The sequence below is a fragment of the Emys orbicularis genome, chromosome 7 (genome assembly GCF_028017835.1).
Source record: "Emys orbicularis isolate rEmyOrb1 chromosome 7, rEmyOrb1.hap1, whole genome shotgun sequence".
In the NCBI taxonomy this organism is placed as follows: domain Eukaryota; kingdom Metazoa; phylum Chordata; order Testudines; family Emydidae; genus Emys; species Emys orbicularis.
In genome coordinates this window covers 35,362,181-35,377,033 of record NC_088689.1, presented here as the reverse complement: position 1 = coordinate 35,377,033, position 14,853 = coordinate 35,362,181, and the positions used below count along the sequence as shown (strand labels likewise).

General features: G+C 40.8%; 1 protein-coding gene across 1 annotated transcript; it reads left to right on the top strand.

Annotated features, from left to right (window-relative positions):
* The first annotated feature begins 1,955 nt into the window (after positions 1-1,955).
* Positions 1,956-14,472, top strand: LOC135880886 (lysosomal acid lipase/cholesteryl ester hydrolase-like). Its single transcript, XM_065407269.1, has 9 exons — positions 1,956-2,060; positions 4,902-5,019; positions 5,702-5,900; positions 7,406-7,515; positions 8,979-9,115; positions 9,802-9,948; positions 11,863-11,934; positions 13,232-13,297; positions 14,239-14,472. Exons 1-9 carry the CDS (start codon positions 1,956-1,958, stop codon positions 14,470-14,472), a joined length of 1,188 nt encoding a protein of 395 aa, XP_065263341.1.
* Positions 14,473-14,853: the final 381 nt, after the last annotated feature.

Below are 14,853 nucleotides of genomic sequence, written 5' to 3'. Positions count from 1 at the left end.
CTCATCAGCTCTTTGGCAAAGAGATAGTTGAATGAACTAGATAAGAAGCTAACCAAATCCTTTGTAACTAAGACTATGCACACATGTGCTGTTGTATTGTATCAGTGACTGCTGATGATAGAAAATTACAGGTTACTACACACACACTGTAATTAATATATTTTATATGGACATATGGCACTGATTAACACTCTTCACAACTCGCACAGATCAGCAGCTCCTTTGTGTGAACATGATAAGAGCAGATTAAATTTAAATGAGTTTGCATCCAGCCAACATATAATATAATAGTCTAAAGTTAAGCTCATGCAGAAGTGAGTGGAGGTTCCATGCCTTACTGAATAACTGCGGAAATACATGAAATAACATCACGTGACATGCCTGCAGGTGGAGGAGAATGAAGGCATTTAATTGCACAATAAATATGGTTTTAGTCATCAGTGGTGTTTACTGATATGCACCTACTTTAATTGTGTCACGTAATAAGGTACTGCATGTCTGTCACTTCCAACTTCTTTTAACACTGGTGTTGACTGAACTGCCGTCATTCAAGCCTCCAAATCCCATCTGATGCCGTGAGTGCACTCTGGTTGGTAATATCTTTTCCTTCCTGAACTCAGGTTTACATTTTAGATGCTCTTTTGGGGGTAAAATAACTAATAACCTGTACCTTAGTCACTTGGTTTGTGTCACATTTGTATGTGGTTTTTGACAGGTCCTTAGATGGAGTTATGGTGAATGCTTGTAACATTTCCTCAGAAGGAGTGAGGAGAATTGACACTGCAACTCCTCTCGTCTATATATTTTGTGGGGAGAAAAGATTGTTGGAATGAGGGACAATGGACAGAAAGTCTCCTAAGGGTAGATCTGTTCTTTTTCATAGATTGAGACATTACTTAAAAGTTATTGTAAAATGTACTATTTACAGTACTTTTCAAAAAGTGCATGGCCCAAAAGAATATTCACCAGAATTGAGCATGATACTTTAAATTGATATAGGCGAGTATTTTTTGTGTTTTTAATACAGCATTCAATAGTGGGTTCTTTTTGTGCTGTTTTCAATCAAACCTAACTTTCAGTCTCCGGCTTGCGTCTAGCAATTTTATTTTAACAAAGTGAGGGATTGGTATCACTGCACAGAACCAGGGAGAGTGCTTGCAGGCTATATTAAAGTCATGCTTTTTAAGCACAATTGCCACTCCAGTCATATTATAAATATGTCTTTATTTGGGATATGTGATTACTATATGGGCCAAGTAGTATTGAGGTTTTATGATGTATTCTTGACAAATTTATTTTAAAAAAAATAGTCTGAGAAATTTATAATCCTGGAAATAATGGTTTATAGCAGTATGTTAGATTATAAACTCTTTGTGGCAGGGACCATGTCTTCCTATGTGTTTGGTCAATGTCAAATAAAATAGGTTCCTGATCCACAATATATTATTAAGTAATAATAAAATAACAAATGTATAGATGTGGCCATTACCTGACTGGCATGAATGTATTCCTTGACATATTTTTTATCCTTATTTTTATTGTGTTTCTGTGTTTAACAAAACGTAAGACACTAACTTACATAACACCGGTCCTGGGTATGAAGCAATTTAACTGCTTTGTAGTGCTCAAAGTATAACAGTGCTTCACATAGGACCTAATCCATCTTCTATTGCAGGCAAAGGGAGTGTTTCAGTAAGTTCAATAAGAGTTGGATATGGCCATAAATACAACAGAATCACGACAGAGACTGAAGTAGGGCCTGTCCCCGATTGAATTCAATATTACTGTGCTTGTGAGTAAGAATTGGCAGGTAAAATGGTGATTTTTTCCCCCCATTTTCCAGCGTGTATTTCACACTCTTTAGATATAGAAGAGAGTTGGCATAAACGTTACAAAGCCAAGATGTATGTTGGTAGAAATATTATTAATAGACACATTTTTTTCACAGAAACAAGATGTGGTGGTTTATTGCAGTAGCCTGTCTAATACAAGCCTTTACAAGCTCAGAAGAACTCATCAAGAAGAGAAGAAACCTGAATCCTGAAACGTTTATGAATATTGTAAGTCAAGTATTTGTGAAAATCTTAACTATAATGTAACATAATAATTAGACATAGGCCTGAAAATTCAGATTCAGGTTGAGGGCTGCATTTCAAATTTTCAACTACAACGTTTGGGAGTGTCTTGTTTTGGGATTTAGAAAAGCTCATTAAAAGACATCTACCAAGTGACCTAAGTGCAAACTTTGGATCCAACTTTAGGTCCATATTTAATATTGATAATGTTTCATTAACAAGTTTTCTCTTTAACTCTTTCCCTTCCTCCACTACAGCAACACTTACTGTTTTTCCAAAAGGGCCTTCCAATTTATCTGTATTGAAGAATAGATCGGGGAAGTATAAGTGTGCATATGAGTAAGTCAGTTATAAATGGGAGTGATCTCTTATATTCAGTTCCATGCATTTCCTTGTTCCCGGACAGAAAATTCTTCACACCTCTCTTCTCTTCTCATATGTCATGGGTCCCTATTTTGAGGGAGGATCTGAACCGGCAATAATGAGTCTACATAATAGTTATGCTCAAACACTTTTTTGACAACCCTTCGGGAAGTAATTGCTTGATGTATGTACGTTAAGGGATTATTAAATCGATGATTATGATTTAAAGTCTGAAGCATAAGATGTATCTTTACAAGAGATAAATTGTAAGAAAATGTGGAGCTGAATAGATGGAGACTTTGCAGAGGGAGTGGGTTTCAAGGAGGGAGTGAAATGAGCACAGAAAGGATGCTTGGTGTTTGGCGTGTTTCTGTGGTATTGTAAACACTTATATTTGGGGTAGTTTATACCCTTACTTTTATAAGAGGATTCATAATAAAGTTATTTCTATCATGGAGCCAACCATTTTCTGAGATGTAAAGATACATAATTATTATAGGACAAAGCAAATCTAAGATAGTCTAAAGTTTGGTTTAATGGAAACTCCCCATTGGAGTGGATTTTAATAGCTAGAGCTGTCAGAGAATTACACAAGAGCATGCAGGGTTCCTGCAGTGCTGGCCCTTCAGGTTAGGCAAGATGGAGTTCACCTACCTTGTTTTGGCTCAGGTATATTATGATCACTATCTGCAGTTGTAAATTGGCCCTGAGAAAGATTTAGCATGTCAACTTTGCTACCAATGTTCAGTTGAGCTGTCAGCAGACACCATTGTTTATAATCTTCTGGTTCTTACGAGTTCCTAAAGCTGGCATTTTCCAGAATGCTCTGCACAAACCTACTCCTCACATACTAGGATGAAGTGTTTATATTATTAAATACTGAGGCTCTGGGACCCAGACCTATCTCCCCTCCAGGTGCTTAATTGCCTTTCTGTTTGGGTTCATGTCGCAGTCCTGGCAAAGCTCCCCCAGCTGGACACTTACTAAGCTGCTGTGTTTGGGCCTCACACACTGGGCCCACGTGCTTTAAGTGTCCCTAGTCTGAGTAGTCTGTAACACGGTCTCTTTTCTTGGCCTCTCTGGCATGCTTCCTGGGCACAGGCTCCTTGTTTGTTACCCCGTCACTGAGATAGGGCCTCGTGGCCCACCAGCGGTAGGCCCCCACCAATGCTAATACCCCAGCTTCCCCCATAATTTAAGATCACCCTATCCCTGAGCTCCTAGTTTGTGGGAACTCTGTGTTTATAGTGAAGCAAACAGATGCACGGATTTCTCAAAAGAGTCCAAAACCCAATCACTCTTTACTTTAGCTAGTACAAGAAAGACAGAGCTAGACAAAACTATAAGATACCTGTACACATTTTCCTGCCTCAGTTTCCTCAGCACTCTTGAGCATTCTTTGAGCTTAGGGCAGAGTACACTAAGGAGTCCAGGATACCATCTCCTGTACATGGCTTTTCCTCCAAATCATGGAGTCTCTCCTCTTCTCTGCACACAGTTTCCTTATTCCTTAGCCAGTCCTGCAGTTAAATAAAACTCTTCTGCTATGACAGCATGTCTCTCTGTTCCTCTTTCCTGGCCAAATGGCCTTTGTGTCATTCTTTGAGTTCCTCTTTGTCAGTGATCAGGCTCATCAGGTGACCAGAGTCCCACCACATGATCTATTGTTTAGTTACCTCCTCCTTGGAGTTCAGACGTGAAAAACTGGTTTGCTCTGGGCAGCAATCATGTCTTTGCTAAAGGTGCTCGATTTGAATGGATGCTCATCAAAGTTGAGTGGCCTACCGTTGTCCCTGATCAGAGAGATAGGCGACAATCCTGACAGCTGATGGTGAATTGTACACATTCAATTTCAGCAATTTCATAAAATCAACCAGAATTCTTAAATTGTACGTAGACAAATTCCCCAAATCATCACAGATCAAAAGTTACTTTTTACTATATTTTTCTCATTTATTAATCATTGACCCTTTTTTTGCATCTAAAATGCTTAACTTATTGAGGATTTCTTGAAATGACTATTCCAATAAAAACTATTTTCAAATAATAGATTCCTGAATATTTATTCTCTTCTGACTAATGCCATTACTTTTGGATGTGCGAAGGAAGAACATGGAAATGTTTACATTCTTTGTGGAGAAATTTTCTAAGCTTTTCCACAGCTAATCCAGCCTTCTTGGCACCTCCTTATTCAAGTAATTGGGCTGGAAATCTCAGGAGAACAGGCTCTCTGGGAATATTTTCAATACTTTCTGGTTTGGGACAGGTTAGAAATACAATTCTCTCACTATTTTAGGCTTTGTTCCATATCCCTGTTGAAACCAGTGAACTGCAGGAACTCATAAAATTTAAACAAACACTCATGCTAACACTTCCTAGTGGGAAATGCCCTCTTCCTTGCAACAGATAATGAAAAATCTGATACATGTAAACAATCTTAGACATTTATTTTAATTCCCTCAGAGTCAGTTGATCTGCTATGAAGGATATCCCAGTAAGGAGTATGAAGTTCTGACAGAGGATGGCTATTACTTGAGAATAAACAGAATTCCTTATGGCAGAAAAAAACCTACAGACAGAGGTATGGCTCCATTTTGCTTGATGCACAAAACCCCAAATAACACTCATCCAAAATAAAAAAAACCAACCAACCCACCAATCCAGGTAAAAAAAGATATATTGGAGGCATGTTTAATATCTATGGCAAAATCCTGAACCCAAATCTCAGACTGAAAACCAGTCAATCAAGTCTTTACAAAAACAGGGTGAGGAAAATTGAGAATGATTAGGTCATGGTTTTTGACATTAGCAATAACATAAGTTTGAGAACAGGAGAGGCTGGATGCCTGTTGGCTGAGTTGCACCGTGATTTTTTCTTATAAATTTGTGTATATTTTGTTCTGTTTGATTGTTGTTATGTCAAGCAACCAGCCTTAGTTATGAGCAACTAAAAACAGGGATTTAGTATGGAAATACTTAGGAAATCTTAACTACAGCTGTTAGCAGCATTAAAGCTAATTATACATGTATATGTACAGAATACTAATGACAGCCGTAGCTAAACTTCCCTAAACATTTCCATTCTAAACCCCTCTTTACAGTTGCTTTTAACTATAGCTAATTATTTGCCATGGGGTATCATACTTGTGGGTGTGCTCTGATATAAAGGTTGTATCAGCATGTGTTTGGAATGAGTGAAATACAGTATGTCGCTTTGCCATGTTACAGAACTACATGTTTGGTAAAGTATTCCATTTATTTAGGTCCAAAGCCAGCTGTGCTTCTCCAGCATGGATTGTTTGGTGAAGGTACCAACTGGATCGAAAATTTGGCCAACAACAGCCTGGGCTTCATGCTAGCAGATGCTGGCTATGATGTTTGGATCGGAAATAGCAGAGGGACAACCTGGTCTCAAAGACACCAGAAATTTTCAATTGCCCAAGAGGAATTTTGGGATTTCAGGTAGGCTGAACTGGAGAGAAACTAGTGAAAATGGCAAACTGTTTTGCATGTTGGCAATTCTGTATGTGCAGTAATCTATGTCTCTCTTAATTCATGTGAACATCAATTTGTGTGGTTTGAGCACAGCAATGGTGCTCAGATAGGATTTAGATCTGTAATTTTGTATGAATTTCCATTTGGCTCCATTGTCATGGCCTTGGGAGGCCATCAGTTTAAATCAGCAGAGAACCTCCTCCTGCACCCCTTACTCACATCATTAATGCCACTGATTTCAGTAGCACTAGGATTGAAAGATGTAGCACAGAGCTAAACAGAACCCTCTGTGTGGTAGAAACCTTTGCATTGAAACGCGTCATTGTCAGGGCCATTACTCACCTACAGAAATATATTGTGCTGTTAGATAGGTTTAGTTCATTGAATGTCACAAGGAAACTTTCCCTCACTGCAATCCTATCCAGTGGCAAAGGGCAGTCAGTCCCTGAGCACAAAGCAGAATGGGGATTGCTCTCATCTTGGGCATAGCGTTTGCCCCAAAGAGGGTAAGGAGGAGCATGGAACAGGCCCTGCCCTCTTCCATTTGCACCAGTCCAGAGTGGGCAAGGTGGACTATGGGGAGGAGGCAGCACCATGCTAAAGGTGCAGCTGCACATTCTCTTTCACATGGGGAAGCTCAGGCATAAAATGCATGGAATACAGGTTTCAGGCAATGTTATCAAGCTTTCCAATTGGCTGCTGCCTCCCCTTTGGGCATTATTTAACTATTGCTGAGCCATTTTCTAACAAGCTTGTTGTTAGTGATTTACTGGAACTGGGTCTAGTTATTAGAATACCCTCTAAAGCACATTGCCATTTTCCTTTAGCACAGAAGCAGAATTAAAAGAGCACTGGGCTAACATTAATTCAAACATCATGTCTTGGCCAACAGAGCATTATATTTCCTAGGCTTGTAAACACACTCAATATTGAAAAATAAATAAAGCATCTGTATTATGTAGAGAGACAAAGACTCAAACTCTAGGCTGGCAAACTTAGGCTGGGCTGGATCCCTGAAGAGTTTGAGCTGTTATCTGACAGACCCATAGTTCACCAGTGCTGCATTCAAATGTATGTGGGCAGGATTTGCCGGCCAGATTCTCTCTGTAGCCAGAGCTCCGCTCCCTGCAAAGCTGGTTACAGCTCCCTGATTCTGAGAGCAAGTCTTGCCAATTTTCAGATGCTGCTGAGCTGCTGAAAGCTGCAGCACTCATATAGGGCCTTTAATGGACCCTTTACCAGTGAAGTGGTTGAGGGAAGGACGGGGTAGTAGCCAGAAGCACAGCCCCAGGTCCCACGCAGTTGCACTCAGCAGAGAGCTTCCCTACACAATGGGAATTTTCTCCTGGAAATTTATCCCCCAAATTCCAGCCCCTTAATGTCACCTTAGTGGTGCATAGGAGCCATAACTTACTTGAGAATCTGGCCCTATAACTTCATTATGTGGCTAACTTCATATTTTTATATTGCAGTTTTCATGAAATGGGCAAATATGACCTTCCAGCTATGATCAACTTTATTCTGCAGAAAACTGGACAGAAGCAACTGTATTATGTTGGCTACTCTCAGGGCGGCACTATTGGTATGCTAGCAGAATTTGGTGCATTCGCATTGTACTTTTCTCTCTCTAAGTACGAAAGGCTCTCTCTGGGCTATTATTAACTCTTTCATATGTTTATAAGCAGAAAATTGCAGAGACAATTCCCACTTTTGTGTAACATTGTGCCAGTACTTTATATAGAGCTAAGTCCAGGATTCCTTTATCAGTTTTCAGTCAGATCTGACTCAGGTAAAAGTCCCACTGAAGCCATGGAGCCTGTGATATAATCAGGGGCAGCCAACAGATTCCTAGAACAACCAGAGAGATTTTGGTGACCACCAAAGGTTCCTCTCTTGCTAAACTTCATCTTGCTGTCACAAATGGAATTTTTGACTATACTTCAGCCTGAAAAATCTTTCATTGCTGAAGGGACAAGGATACCCTCTAAAATTAACCCAGGGATGCTGCACAAAAATTCATGGCTTTTGTTTTCAGGTGAAACGCGTGGTGCTCCCTTCTTCCATACTAATGGATAGTCTAGCCCAAGTGTGAAAATGAGCTTATTGTTCCAACTCAGGCTTATCAAGTTATCATATTCTCTGTTAGTAATAGGGACAAAATACAATCCTTTTAGTCTCAATAACTGATAATCGAGAGATCTGCTTCTTGGCAATAGGCACTAAAGAGGTCCATATCAGGACTATATTTGACCACAGAAATAAAGAAATAATCTCCTTTTAACATCTCTGCTGTGAAAGTGATACAAAAGTTAAACAGAAAGGTCATGAACAAATATCCCTGCTAACTCCTCTGAAATGATGATGACCTTGGTACAGTTTCCATTTCTGCCTGTTCTTATTCTGGGATAAGTTGCATCATTCAGCACAGCCACAGCACTCTTATGTCAGTCCCTGGCTAAACTATTTTATGTCATCGCCTGTCTTGATTCATAGTCAAGGACCATCCTAAACTTCATGCAGATTCCTTCATTCTGCATGAAAGCTGATTTCTTCTAAACCAAATCTACATGCTGGGTCCTGATGAACCCTCTGATGGAGTTTCATACAAATGCCTGTAAGTATTCAGCAAAAAGAACGAGGAGTACTTGTGGCACCTTAGAGACTAACAAATTTATTTGGGCATAAGCTTTCATGGGCTAAAACCCACTTCATTGGATGCATGCAGTGGAAAATACAATAGGAAGATATACATCCCTCAGCCTGCGCCACTTCCTGCAGCCCCCATTGGCCCGCAGCCAGTGGGAGCTGCATTTGGCGAAACCTGCAGACGCGGCAGGTAAACAAACCGGCCCAGCCCAGCCCGGCCCGCCAGGGGCTTTCCCTGAACAAGCAGCGGCTCAAGTTTGAGAAACACTGTTCTAAGGTGCCACAAGTACTCCTCGTTCTTTTTGCTGATACAGACTAACAGGGCTACCACTCTGAAACCTGTAAGTATTCAGTTATTTTTTGTAAGATTTCCGTAATTATTCTCTTCTACTTTCTCAGCGTTCATAGCATTTTCTTCCATGCCACAGCTGGCACAGAAAGTCAAAATGTTTTTTGCCTTGGCTCCTGCTGTCACCGTTGGACACACCAAAAGCCCTCTGGTGAAAATGTTGTTAATGCCTGAAGGAGCATTACAGGTATGAGATTTCTCTGTATTTTATTACACTACTGAGTACTGGTCTTTAAAAAGAGACATTGTGCCTGAGCAGGAGTCCCACGCTACCAGATAATACAAGAGGTAATATACTGTAAACAGATTAGATTGCCACTGAAATATTAATTCAGTCACAGTGCATGTATGTTCCGTAGTGTTTGTGGTTGTTTGTTTTGTTAAACATATGCCTCTCACAGTATGTGCAAGGTGTCAGAATTAACATCCCTGTTCGGAGTCTTAACTGTTGAATTCCTGGCTTCAGTATGTTTAAATTAACAATTTTAATGATGTATTCAAGTATTTTTTTTTAATTTATTTTGAAAAAAAATGGGGGGAGAAGGTATCTGAATGTGAATTTTCCAACTTCACGTTCAGCTTACCATATTGATACCATTCTGATGCATATGTCTTTGAGGTATCTGTACAAGTCGGGGTAGAGGGTGGGAAATCCCCTTCTTGCCTTGAATGAATGAAAATCCCATGAGGTATGCATGTATTAACTGTGGAATACACAGTTGATGGAACACAGTTGTGGTCCTAGTAGCTACATGAGAACCTAAAGGAAGTCAGTTAAGGGTATGACCTGGATCAGGCCTGACTGTGATAAGGGAACTATACAAAATACACTTTGAACGTTCACTGTAAGTAATACCCTTTGCATTTTCACAGGATTTTCTTGGCAAAAAAGACTTCCGTTGGTGGGGTAATACTATGAGAGAGATTGCTGCCAAAATATGCTGCTATGAATTACCTAATAGACTTTGTGCCAATGCATTTTTCTTTGCGGGTGGATTCAATGAGAAAAACATAAATATGGTATGTGTGTATATCTGTATCAGCCCTATTTTTTTTAGTGATGATTAAAATCAAGCTAACTTTTTCAGTTCAATAGCATTTGTGCCAAATGTGCAATTATTTAATTTGGAATGAGTAAAGCAGGGTCCTTTAATTGTTGTAGAGTTTTGCTAGGGACTTTCAAACATGATGAGAATGGAGAAAGCAAATGCCTCAATAATGCAGTTGGTGCTAAGCAATTTAACTGGGAATTTCTGTAGCCTACAGTTGGCTTAGTGGTTTGGCTAATGTGTTACCTGTCTTTTTCTCAATAAAGCAGTGTAAATGTTTAACATGGCATTAAAATATCACAGTCCCAGGCCCTGACTTACACAACAGCAGTGTCACATAAGCCCCAGGGTGGGTGGGTGCAGGTGCATGCTGTGTCCAGAGCAGTTGTGCAGGGAGAGTCACAATGCTCGCTTTTCAGTGCTGGGGTAGGCCGTCTGCATTGGTTTCCAGTGGGGCAGGTGGGCAGGAGAGAGGCTGTTGGATCCACTGCCCCCAGAACATTACTCAGGAGAACATATTGTAGCACAGTATAGTGGCTTAGTGGCCATAGATGGGTTATGCTCTAGTCCTAATGCCTATCTGTCCATTTGAGGAGGTGATGTGTGAGAATTCCATTCCTCAACCTAACCTCCCCTACACTAGAATGCAGCCCAGATAAGGAAAGTCTGCAGTTCCCGAACTAACAGGCACCAGTTGCCAACTGATATTTATCAATAATATTATTAAATTGTCTGTAGGCTTAACAGGCACCAGTCAGCCAAAGATTAAAGTAATGTCTGCTGGCAGCACTGCAAGGTACCCACTGTCACACAGACACACTTTGCAAACATATGTTGTCAGGAATATTTAATCCCGTCTCTGGGGGAAATGTTGAGAGTCCATTTGCCAGAGGTGTCATTTACATGGCAAACTGGAGTTCTCTGAATAAAAAAATGAAAAGGAAATTATGCCTCGTGTGAGCTGGTACCTTGCTCAACCTGCTCTGAAACAAAGTCCCATGCAATACATAAAGTCAAAGACTTGCACCCTTCGGGGAGCCGGGGGTTGGCTCTATTAGCACAGAAATTAATGACAGGAAACAAAGTTCAGCCCAGCTTTCTACTCAAACTTGGCTGTTCCTACATGAGGCTGCTTAAGCCACACCCCTGACTCCTCTGTTTACAGAGAGCAACTCCCACTTCCTGTATATTCAGATGGTCTGACAATCCACCTAGCTCAATGGGTCAATAGTATCCACCTAGCTTTCCCCCAGGATCTATACATGGTAAAAGCATGAGGTAGTTTAGGCAAAGGGCTGGTCCACACTAACCCCCCACTTTGAACTAAGATACGCAACTTCAGCTATGTGAATAACGTAGCTGAAGTCGAAGTACCTTAGTTCGAACTTACCGCGGGTCCAGATGCGGCAGGCAGGCTCCCCCGTCGACTGCGCGTACTCCTCTCGCAGAGCAGGAGTACCGGCGTCGACGGCGAGCACTTCCGGGATCGATCCCAGAAGATCTATTGCTTACCGCGGGACCCGGAGGTAAGTATAGACGTACCCAAATATTGCAAGCCTGTTTTTATCTAGCACTCAGAACCATAACTCAGACAGAATTAAATAAAACCTTACAATAGGTTCAAGGAGAGCTTAATATTTTAGATGTTTTCTTACTACTTTTGGCAGAACTATCATTAAGTAATTGATTTAAAAATTAACAGATATGAGAGGAATTAGATTTCTGAAAATATTCCAGTTTTTCTGGCTATCCAACTTGCTCAATTTTGGATGATTTGTAATGCTGTAGTTACTGAACTGAATGGTGTTTTGTTTATGTAGAATCCTGCCTTTCTCCCATTTCATTCAGAAAACAAATGGTATCCTAAAAATGTTTTTTTTTGCAGAGTCGAATGGATGTGTACACAGGCCGCTTTCCAGATGAAACATCTATTAAAAACATACTGCACTGGGCCCAGGTAGAGCTTCTGAAATCTTTCAATATTCTGCTATTTATACTCTCCCTTGCGCTCTCTGATTATAGTTAAAACCTGATTTATTCAGAACAGACAGGCATTTATTTATCAACGAGATTTTAATATAGTGACATAATCCTTTGAGTTCCATCTTTGACGTTATTGGTTACTGAGAGTTTTCAGTGTGAAAGGACGGGCATGTAGGAAAGCTATGACTATTAAGATTGTAAAGTCACACTCAAAAGTTAGAAAATTCCAGAATAAAGTTTGCTCATGCAACCTTAATTAAGCCCCCTTTTGCATAGGTATTATGATACAGTCTTTAATTACATGATCACACACTATTTTTTTCCACAGGGCCCTGCCTCATTCAGTGCACAGGATGGACGTGGCTCAGGGAAACTAGACATTTTCTAACAAATGACTGAACTGGTTTTACTGAAATTTGCCAAAAGAATTTAGCCTGAGATAAGCTGAAAAACTTCAGCCTAAATTATTAAAGTTTGGCAAACTGAAAACAGGCTCTTATAATGAAAAGGTGATCTTAACTATAGGGGTTGCTGCTTGTGTCACCTATAATCCCTCAATGAAGAACACCAGTATAGAAAGCAGTCCTGAAAAGGAAAAGGGAAATTATAATTCTTTTAATTGTTTATATACACCTCTACCCCGATATAATGCTGTCCTCGGGAGCCAAAAAATCTTACCGTGTTATAGGTGAAACCGCGTTATATCGAACTTGCTTTGATCCGACGGAGTGCGCAGCCCCCCCGCCCCCAGAGCACTGCTTTACCGTGTTATATTCGAATTTGTGTTATATTGGGTCTGGTTATATCGGGGTAGAGATGTATTTTAAGACTATTGTCTCAAGAAAGAGAAAGATGGAAAAAATCATGGACTATGTAATACCAAAATCTGTCAATACAAAGTTCTCAAAAAGCACCCCGGTGCACAATGTTAATGATGAAGTTAACAAAAAGAAAACCTTATTTGTTAGCAGATACAGATTAAAAATTACTCGCCAGCAATGAAAAGTGAGAAGTGATTTTGAAGAAGTGCATGTAATTTTTTTATTTTTTTTATGCTCAAAATATGCTGTTGTAGGTGCAAAGGGCTAAATTCTGATCCTATTGAAGTCAATGAGTGTTTTGCCAAAATTTCATCCAAAATGTCTAATTTAAGTCCTGCATACTATAATATCATTGTTTCATGATAGTTTAAGGCAGAACAGCACACTGATATGCAAAGGCATGTGGATAATTCGGTCTAATTTTACATTCTCTTTTCTTCATTTTGCTAGGCAGTTAAATCAGGAGAATTCAAATATTTTGACTATGGCAGTGAGAACCAGGCTAAGTACAACCAGGTAGGGAAAAATGATTTTTATTGAAAACTAAGTTATCTTTTTTAAAAATAAGAATGATCCCCCGTCTTCCCACGCTCAAGCACAACACATCCCCAATCTGTTACAGCGTTTGACTACAGGAAAATTAGCATTAGTTTATGGACTTTTGGGGTGTATTTAATATGGGTTTCATCCATTTGAAAAACTTAATCATACTGTCTCCTTTTGCTCCTCTTTTCATCTCCTCTATCATTTGTTCATTTCCTCTCTTTCCCCAGGCTTCCTTGCACCTGCTCATCTGCCATCCGGTCGCCTTCTCCTTCACTTTCCTGCCCTGTGTTCACTGCTGCTTTGTCCTCACCTCCCATGCACAAGGTCATTGTTACTTGGCCCTGTCTCCTCCTGCACGTGCTCCCCCGCTTCCAGGTCTTCCTCTCTCGCTGCACAGCCTCCAGCTTCCTTTCTTCCCCATTCCCTTGTATATGTTCCAGTTCCCTTCTTGCACGTTCTCCTGATCCTGGTTCTTTGCCATGTGTTTCCCTTCTCCACTGATCTTCTATGCATACTGCCTGTTTCCCTTCTCTGCTGGATGTTTGTTTCCAGCTGGATGGGTCTTGGGTCTTCTCAAACCAGCAACTCCTTTCCAGCAGCAAGTCTCTGAGAACAGTTCCTTTTCCTCCTACTACTCCCATGTAGCACTGATCCCTAGGAAACTAGGCAGGCTTATCCTGGCACCCAGACGCTATGTTACAAAGATGAATTGGGACACGTGTAGAAGGCAGCTCTTTATGGAGCAGCAGCAGGTGCTGTGTAGACTATCAACCACGGTTTGAGAACTACTGTCCCAAAACACTGATCATCTCAGATGAATCTGGCAATTTTGCACAGCAGTCAAATGGTTAATCAATGATTTTTGTTTAAAAATTAAGACAGCATCTGAGACTTGCATTTTTGTCTTTCAGTCTGTCCCTCCCTTCTATAAGATAGAAGATATGACTGTGCCCACTGCAGTATGGTCTGGTGGCGAGGACTGGATGGTAGACACAAAGGATATTGACATGTTACTCCCTCGCATTACTAACCTAGTTTACCACAAGAATATTTCTGACTGGAACCACTGGGATTTCACCTGGGGTCTTGATGCAGCCAAGCGTTTATACAGTGAAATTATTGCACTGATGGGAAAGTATCCATAAAATCACACAGCATTATTTGAGAATTAATTAGTTAATTTAGATTTATTGAAATATACTTTCTGTATGTGTGGCTATAGAGGGTCCGGACTCACCCCTGCAGCGCCTCCTGCTGGTCGTCCAGGGAATTAGCTCACCAGCCTCTGGAGCGCCCTCTGCAGGCTGGTGATCCGCCTTGTCCTCTGCACTGGCGCCAGTGTCCCTCCCAGGACCCCAGTGCCCCTTTGCTCTGGGTGCTGCCCCCTGGCAGTACCCACACACACACACACGCTAGGTCTCCCCTCCCAGGGGAACCCCCACCCACTATCCCCACCTTGCCTCAGCACTAGGCCACTGCCAGTCACCAACTAGCCCCCACTCCCTGGGGCAGACTGCAGTATAGGC

Excerpts from the sequence above, each read along its gene's own strand:
- LOC135880886 (XM_065407269.1), top strand. The coding sequence starts at position 1,956 with ATGTGGTGGTTTATTGCAGTAGCCTGTCTAATACAAGCCTTTACAAGC. Across the intron at positions 2,061-4,901 it reads CTGAAACGTTTATGAATATT|AGTCAGTTGATCTGCTATGA; the intron begins GTAAGTCAAGTA and ends TAATTCCCTCAG. Across the intron at positions 13,298-14,238 it reads ACCAGGCTAAGTACAACCAG|TCTGTCCCTCCCTTCTATAA; the intron begins GTAGGGAAAAAT and ends TTTGTCTTTCAG.